Below are 9,011 nucleotides of genomic sequence, written 5' to 3'. Positions count from 1 at the left end.
AATAGAATATTTGTCCTTCTGTGATTGACTAACTTCACTCAGCATAATGTCCTCCAAGTTCATCCACGTTATGTGGTGAAAAATACTGTAAATGCCTTTCTTAAGAAGAAAATCTCTGCTTGTTTTTCATCTAGCATATTGAGGGCTTAATCTGATTATAGCAGTTTTTATAAGTGAAGTCTTAATATTTCTTAATTAAAAAAACTCTTTGCTGTTGAGTTGATTCCAGACTCATGGTGACCCTATAGAACAGAGTAGAACTACCTACGTGATTTCCAAGGCTGTCACCTTTACAGAAGCAGACTGCCACCTCTTTTTCCCACAGAGCAGTTGGTGGGTTTGAACTGCTGACCTTTCAGTTTGCAACTGAGTGCATAGCCACTGTGCCACCGGGGCTTCTTTCTTGTACTATAAAACCAAACCAAACCAAAATCACTGCCGTCACATCGATTGTGACTCATAGCAACCCCTCCTTGGGTTTCTGATACAGTATCTCTACAGAAGTAGATTGCGCAGTCTTCCTTCTGAGGAGTCGGTTTGAACCAGCAGCCTTCTGGTTAGCAGTCAAATGCCTTAGGCACTAAGCCAAGTTAATCTTTTATTAGAATGTGAGTAAAATTTTAAACATAAATATTTCGACTGATTTTATCTTACTAAAATAGTTTCACACTTTAGCTCAGATGTAATGTCTGGAAAGCAGTGGTCACCCTCAGTAAGCTGTGCTGTAGGTCTGCCTTCCCTGCCACATTTTCCTCATGCAGAAAGTTACTGTCGCAAGAGAGCAGCAGTTAGAGAATCCTGTTCTGTTAAAGTCGGGCTCACAGCTGGTTGTGTATGGAGAGTGGGGTATGACAAGGACAGCTGAGATTCACCTGGGGAGGGTTGGACTTAGTAACCTCACTGAGCGTCCCTTGCCAGATGCCTGCAAGGTTAGGTTCCTATCGGGGTGCACACTGACTGGTTCTTTCAAAGTGATAGAGAAGACAGAGTACCCCAGAATCCACCATTCGATACCCCATGCTCTTTTGAGTGATGGCTCTTGGTTTACATTTAAGCACTCTGGTTAGGACTGCGTCCAGAGAAGGCGTTAAGTAGTGGCTGTTGGGTGTGAGCCTGTGGGGAGTGTGGGATGAGACCTCTTTCTTCCTTGTGGCAGTTGTGCTGTAATCTACTTGTTTGGGGCTTTGAACACTTGGCCTTTGATTTTAAATTTCAGGTTGTAGTGAATTGGGCCTTAATAGTTAAGAACATTTAACGTTGCCCTGTTTTCTTTTGTGTATCTCGGCTACTGAGAAAATGGTCAAGGATAGAAAATTCCAATAGTTTAAAAACCTGCCTCTTTCTTCTAGACTTTAAAAATACTTTAAGTGGGATCTCTTATTCTTAGAAAGGAATGGTGGCACAGTGCCTAAGGTATTTGACTGCTAACCAGAAGATTGGCAGTTCAAACCCACCAGCCACTTCATGGAAGGAGAAGGGGACAATCTACTTCTGTAAAGATTTACTGCCTCAAGGAAGGAAAAAAAAAAAGATTTACTGCCTCAGAAACCCAGCGGGGGTCGCCATAGGTGGGGGTCAGCTTCGACTCAATGGCAGTGAGGTTTTTTTTTTTTTTTTATTCTTAGGCAGTCTTAATTTCTGTTGGAAAGTAGATGCAGTTAGTAGTATGCTCGGGTGAATTACGAATGTCCCCAGGGGTATTATATGGAAATAAAAACTCCCTGGGGAGAGTTAAGAGATGAAAGGGAAGGGAGGACCAGCAGGCAGTTGTAGAGAATGTAGTAGAAGGTGTAAAATTGGATTCTAGTTTGGATTTGCCAATAGTTAACATTAGTTGTACTGCCAGGGCTTCATTTTTTTCTTCAACTACAACGTTAGGACCAGCTCTGTGACATCTCCTAGCCCTGTAATTCTGAAACTACCTGTTGGGAATCAGACTCACAAATGGGAACTGACACTAGCAAGTAGGCATTACGAGTTTGAGATTAAGCACTGACACAAGAGCTGGTTTTAGCCATAAAGAGTGGTATTTCTTGGGAAGAAAGTAAGTGCTTTAAGACTTGCCAAAGGAAAGGTGTGGACATTTGCATGGAAAGATCCAGCACTATAAGTCTGCTAGGTGTAGGCCCTCTGAGTGGCTGATCAGCATTTTAATCAGATGCCCAAAGGTTATTAAAGCACATACTTTGCATAAAATGTCCTTTAAAAATACTTTGTTTAAAATTTATCTTTTACATTTGAACAATGACTGTTGTCCTCAGTGGTGGTATACGTACTCTGAATGTCACTGAAATGGCTAACTTTTCTTATAAATTAGTAGATTGATCTGTTTGAATTTACTGTCAGTTGTAGTTTTCTCCTTTATTTTCTACCCATGGTTTTCTTTTTCAAGTACTAGCATAAGGCTCTTCTAAGGTTTGTGTCCTCCACCTCATCCCAGATGGCCCTCGTTCTGCAGGCTGGCGAGAACACGTGGAACGGCGGCGAAGGTTTGAGTTTGACTTCAGAGATCGGGATGATGAACGGGGTTATCGAAGAGCGCGCTCTGGCAGTGGGAGCGTGGATGACGACAGGGATAGCTTGCCTGAGTGGTGTTTAGAAGATGCGGAGGAAGAAATGGGCACGTTTGACTCGTCTGGAGCGTTCCTCTCTCTGAAGGTGAGAGCTTTGTGTTCAGGGTCATGGCACAGGCATTGCCTTTGCCCAGAACTAGATGTGCTGTTGACCTTGGGTTTTGTGTTCTTGGTACAGAAAGTACAGAAAGAACCTATTCCAGAAGAACAGGAGATGGACTTTCGGCCTGTGGAGGAAGGGGAGGAGTGCTCTGACTCCGAGGGTAGCCATAATGAAGAAGCCAAAGAACCTGATAAGACAAATAAGAAAGAAGGAGAGAAAACAGATAGAGTAGGAGTTGGTAAGGCACAGTTGTATCTTTTACCTCTTATTTCTTTTTACCCAAACTGAACTTTCCTAAATTGTTAAATCAAGATTACTTTGTGTTACAGAAGTTAGTGAAGAAACACCCCAGCCCTCTTCCTCCTGTGCTAGACCAGGTTCTCCTTCAGACCATCAGCCTCAGGAAACACCACAGTTTGAGAAGAAAGAGGAACCCAAAACCGAGCAAATGGAAAAAGCCGAAGAGGAGAGTCGAATGGAAAATAGTTTACCGACCAAAGTGCCCAACAGAGGGGACGGTATGTATTTGTGAGAGCAGACCCTCTAAAATGGGATTCTGCGGAGGCCAGCGATCACTGACAGCTGGGCTTCTATTGATACCTTCTCAAAGTGCTTCTTGTGTGTGAGCTTTGGGAATTGATTGTTTTACCAATAAACCTGGTTACACAGTGCTTCCCTAGTGTGGATCTACCCCAGAATCTCCCAAAATAGAGTGGGAGTTGGCAGGGTGGAGCTCAGACATCCCTCTTGGTCGGTGCCTCCCCTCTTGGGGTATTATGGCATAGCCAGCCTGGCGTCAGTCTACCAAATGGCGGTTTAGGGGCCTCTGCATTTGCTTCATACTGTATCAGATCATTACCTTCATTTCATGTAATAGATGTGTTACCAGCTAAGTTACCAGGTGAAACACCAAAACGCCACTGTTCCAAAAAAGGTAGGACAGAGAATGGGATCAAATCGGGCAAGTCTGTCACCTCTGCTAGAGAAGAAACTTAAAGCATCTCTCCTTTTTACACTAGAAATGGCATTATTAACTGCTTTTAAAATGCTAAAGGTAATGTTGCTGGGTTGATTTGTAAACTGCTCATACATTACCATGTTTCTTCTTTTATATACTAAAAAATAACATCATAATATTGAAATTGAAGGATTAATTCTCTGAACCATTGACCTAAAAAAATTCACACCTTTAATGTGGCCTTCAAGACCCTGAATGATCTGGTGTCTGACCCCTTATGAAGCTTCAGTAGCGGCTCCGTCTCACCCCTGCCCCACTCGCCAGCCTTCCTCAGAGCCTGTCGGGTCTGGAGTATGCCCTGTTCACTTGCCTCCATTCCTGAGCAGGTGTCATTTCTTGTGCCTTGAACCTTCTTCTCACCTCAAAACCCCAGGCTAGCTTAGGTGTCTCTCTGTTTCTTAAACAAGCAGCGTGAATCCTTGCATAGCATTACTCTGTTAGATTGATCTATTCATTGTCTTTTTTGCCCAGTAGACTAATATTTTGAGGGCTTGAGCCAAGAATTTCTTTCCAGTGCCTCTTTCCCCACAAGTGTCCAGAACATAGCTGAATGAATGAATTTAGCAAGCATTTGAATCTTAACTATACATATCTGTTCATCTGTGCTGTGAGACTAGAGTTTGGAAACTGTTTTATATGTAATAGTGCCTTTTCAGCTATGATACGCCCCAGAATTACTTGTGGTGCGTTCTTGTGAATGTACATGTTGTTGTTGTTATGTGCCGTCGAGTCGGACCCGACTCATAGCGACCCCTCCTTGTGTTTCCGAGGCAGTATCACTATGGAAGTAGATTGCCCCATCTTCCTTCCAATGTGAATGTGCATACCTGGGCCTTATTTTAGATTACAGATGCAGTCCAGGCATATGTGGTTTGAGAATGCTTCCACGATGTGTGTTGAAGGTTGAAACTATAGATTTCTAGTTTGTACGGGATGTGGAACATGTACGTGTCAGTAGTCCGAGGGAAGAAAGCAAAGGTACGAGCTCCCTGCTAGAAGATTCCTGGAGTGCTTCAGGAAGCAGGTGGTGTTTGAGCTTGTCTTTGAGTAATTAGTAATATTTGGAGCTAGTTGATAGAGGATGAGTTGGGAGAGGGTATGCCAGCATTCGGGAGCAGTGAAAAAAGCAAAGGGGAAGAGGTGGGACTGCTCCAGGTCCGGGCGGGAATTGGCATGTTTTTATCCAGGCACAGCATGAGGTGTCACAGGAAGAGTGGTGGGAAGGACGAGTGGCACCTGGGTTTGGCGACTGTGAGCAGCTTGTTGTGATGGCAGATGCAGTGCTGCTTGGCTTGCTTTGTGCCAGGGCCCTGAGAAGTCAGTCCAGTGTAGGCTCTGCCCCGGAAAGGGAGAGGGCAATGATGAAGCCTCAAGGTAGGATTTGTTAGGACTTAACTCGTGGCTGGGCTGTGAGAGCAGAGCAGAGGGAAGAGTCAAAGGTGACCAAGGGGCCCAAGAGGAATATGGTGTCATTAATGGGAAAGGGAATGGGAGGGGAGAGAGAGTGTTCAGTCTGAACATTGATTCTGAGGAGCTGATGAGAGAGAGAGAGAGAGAGATGCCAGAAAGGTGAAGGACTGTAGCTAGATGGAAAGAGTTTAGGAACAGAAAGAGAGGATTTAAAAGATTATATACATTTGCTAACGGTGAGAAGACAAGTGGGCTGAGAACAGAATCTCAAGTAATTCCTGCTTTTAGAGGGTAGGTAAAGGATGAGAAGGAGCTCTGGTGGCATAGTGCCTAAGGTATGTGACTGTAACCAGAAGGCTGGCGGTTCAAACCCACCAGCCACTCCTCGGAAGGAAGGTTGGGCAATCTGCTTCTGTAGAGATACTGCCTCAGAAACCCAAGGAGGGGTTGCTGTGAGTTGGATCTGACTCTGCGGCAGTGAGTTTGGTTTGGTTTTAAAGGATGAGGCGCTCGAGGCACAGCAGAGGTGAGTACGAGGGAAGTAAGGAAGGAAAGCGTTGGAGCAGAGAATGGGTTTGACAATGTAGACGGCACTAAGAGTGGCGACAGTGAGGGCTAAGAAAAACCATTGTCTACTGTGAGGGCAGCTTTCCTGAAGAATGGGAGGTGGGAGTCACACTGCGGCAGGTGTGGGTGGTGCTCAAGTTAAGACAGCATGTGTTGAAGGTCCTTTCAAGAAGTTTGGCAAAGAAGGGGAATAGCAAGGCACAGGAATTCGGAGAAGCTGCCTCTCATTGAACAAACAAGGTCTCAAAGGAGAGGCTGCACTTGCATCTAATTACTTCCATCCCTTTTCCTTCTCAAAAGTCTGCACACTGAGCTGTTGGGAATAGGAACCAATCTTTGTTCGTACTGACAAGAGCATCCTGTGCTGTACAGGTGGACGCCTAGTGTTTCATTATCCTAAAAACTGTAATACATTGAATTCTCTTAATTATGATTTGAAATAGCTGCTTATTCAACATGATTAGAGATATTTTTGTTAAAGGTTTGGTGATAAGCTGTGTCTTGAGATTTGGGGGCGCTTCATTTTCCTTTACTCTTTGGAGACCTGGTGTCCAGAAGAGACTAGACCGATTCTGCTTCATGTCAAGAGGTTGACTTAAACCCTTGAGTAGAAGCCAGAGTGCACAGGTAGGCACTGCCAGAGGACCTCGTGGGTACCATTTAATCCTTGAAACCTGTCACTCTGTGGATGAAACGTAGTTTTGATGAGAGGTATTTCTACTCTTCTTAATAAGTTGCTTCAGTGTCTGTGACAGTTGATGTTTCTGCCTGGCCCACCTTGAAACAGAGACAGAGGGTTGTACTTCCTAAGTCTCTTTATTAGCATTTGTTTCAAAGGATTTTCATCTGTCTACATTTTTTTCCTCTAGAAATGGTTCCTGATGTCCAACAGCCCCTGTCACAGATTCCTTCAGATACAGCCACTCCTCTTCTCATACTTCCACCTCCTGTTCCCAATCCTAGCCCTGCCCTCCGGCCAGTTGAAACGCCGGTCGTTGGTGCTCCTGGTATGGGCAGTGTTTCCGCAGAGCCAGATGATGAAGAGGGTCTCAAACATTTGGAGCAGGTGAAACCATGCGGTTCTCTTTTTTTCCTCTGAAATTGACTAAACATTAGAGAGCATTAAATGAATATTTTAAAAAATAGAACTTTTATGTACTGAAAAGTTGTTTGTATATCTAGTATTTATTTGGGTGATTGTCTTTCAAGTCATTTCATGCTTCTAAGTTTCTGCTATGTAGTAGTCATCATGTCAGGTTATTTTTTGCTCTTCTGAGGTTGCCCTTAGCTGTTTGCTTTTCTTTTTTCTTTTGGAAATTAGTGGAATGCCAAAAATGGTGAATACAAGCAGCTGGGGGTGCGCACTGTATCCTCATAGTTTGTCCTCAAGTATAACAGGGAGAGTAGTTCATACTGACGTCTTACTCACTTCTCTAGATTTCTCTGCAGTCTTGTGTACCATTGTTACGTGTGATATGGATGATGGCTTGCTTTCTACAAAAGAATTTCTCTGGGGCAGGATGGTTAGTGGCAGGGAGTGCTGAAAAAGGAGTAGGTGGTACCTTACTCAGCCTTACAGAAGCTGTTATTTGTAAATACATTGATTGGGCCTTTTTTCTGCAAATATCTTTGCTTTTATAGGTTCAGTTTGTACAGTTTAAGAGTGGACCAGTGGCTTATTAGTTTAAAAGTACTCTTCTCAGTGTGCTGATGAGAAGCCTGGGCTTTTTGATTCTTACTGGTTTGTGTCTCAGTCTCAGTTAAGTTTACTTCATAATTTTGAGACCTTGTGTGAGACTTGACCACTGTGAGCCTCTGTTCCCCTCTAAAAAGGGGATAGGAGCTGTTTTATGGCATTGTCAGGAGAGCTAAATTGTTGTTTGCTACGCTTGTTGCATAGTGCTTTTCACAGATAATGTAGTCCAAAAAAGTATACATTATTATTACATGTGTAAGTACTAATTTAGGATCATTCATTTCCTTAATCCATTTTTATTTTATTTTTTGCTGTTAGCAAGCTGAGAAGATGGTGGCTTATCTCCAAGACAGTGCGCTGGATGATGAGAGACTGGGGTCAAAACTGCAGGAGCACAGAGCAAAAGGCGTCTCGGTTCCGTTAATACATGAAGCAATGCAGAAGTGGTATTACAAAGATCCCCAGGGAGAAATCCAGGGTACGTCGTGTCTTTCCACTTTAAGTACAGAAGTGCCTGCCCTTACCTCCCGAATCTGTAAGATGATTTGTTGAACATTAATGTGCATCATAGTAGACAGAGAAGTTAACACGTGCGTTTTTAGTATGTATTAAAAGACTTTTTTTATAGGCTTCCTTCATGATACTTTACGATTTTTAGTGAAAAATCATTTGGAATACAAGGCAGAATGAGATGGCCAGTGTGATGGGGGTAAGCAGACTGCTTCCGACCCTGCAGGTCTGCCACCCCCGCTGGCTCTCCAGTCCAGGAAGTTTGTGTTTGGCGTTGTTTGGACTGTTCTGTCTTTCGATGTCTGTGGGCTCTGAAGTGAGACAGTTTCACTCCTCATGTTGGTAATTTATGTCGTTTTTTTTTTTTTTCTTTGTCAGTCATTTATTAGAGGTTTGTCAGTTTTACTGATTTAAGAATTAGTTCTTTGTTTCATTTATTTTTCTCTGTTTTTGTATTTCAACTTCATTGGTCTCTGCTTTCTATTAGTTTTTTCCTTTTGCTTGCTCAGGGTATATTTTACTCTTCTTTTTCTAGGTTCTTGAGGTGGGAGATTAGATTATTGGTTTGAGACTTTTCCTCTTTTTAATGTAAGCATTTAATACTCTAAATTTTCCTGTTAGCACCGCTTTAGATTTATCCCACGATATTTGATAATATTGTATTTTCATTTTCAGTTGGTTCAGTGTATGTATGTATATGTGTGTGTGTGTATGTGTATTTTAAATTTTTTCGTTAATTTTCCCCATTTAACCATAATTATTTAAAAGTGTATTGTTTGTTTCTAAGCCTTTGGAGATTTTTCTTTTATCTTTGTTACTGATTTCTAGCTGGAGAACACAATCTTTATAATTTCAGTTTTTAAAAAATTGTTCAGATTTATTTTATGGCCAACAATATGGTGTATTTTGGCATGTGTTCTGTGGACACTTGAAAAGAATGTATATTTTGCTGCTGTTGGAGTAGTCTGTAAATGTTGATTAGATCCTGTTGTTTGGTGATGACGTTAAATTCTTTATCCTGTCTAGCTGACTTTAGTGATCGAGCGAGAGAGGGTTAGAGGGGTGTTGAAGTCTCCAACTGTATTTGTAGATTTGTTCGTTTCTCAGCTCATCAGCTTCTCTTCACATATTTTG

General features: G+C 42.6%; 1 protein-coding gene across 1 annotated transcript in view; it reads left to right on the top strand.

The window, feature by feature from the left end:
- GIGYF2 (GRB10 interacting GYF protein 2) overlaps positions 1-9,011 on the top strand; it is a 150,085-nt gene that overhangs the window by 103,523 nt on the left and 37,551 nt on the right. The window contains 5 exon segments of the mRNA XM_007943778.1: positions 2,441-2,658; positions 2,752-2,914; positions 3,006-3,194; positions 6,541-6,737; positions 7,686-7,845. Of these exon segments, the coding sequence (XP_007941969.1) occupies positions 2,441-2,658; positions 2,752-2,914; positions 3,006-3,194; positions 6,541-6,737; positions 7,686-7,845 (927 nt within the window).

The sequence above is a fragment of the Orycteropus afer genome, unplaced genomic scaffold (assembly GCF_000298275.1).
Source record: "Orycteropus afer afer isolate SDZICR_OR568_19922 unplaced genomic scaffold, OryAfe1.0 scaffold00006, whole genome shotgun sequence".
In the NCBI taxonomy this organism is placed as follows: Eukaryota; Metazoa; Chordata; class Mammalia; order Tubulidentata; family Orycteropodidae; genus Orycteropus; species Orycteropus afer.
The sequence above is the reverse complement of the archived record's forward strand: the minus strand, read 5'-3'. Positions and strand labels throughout refer to the sequence as shown.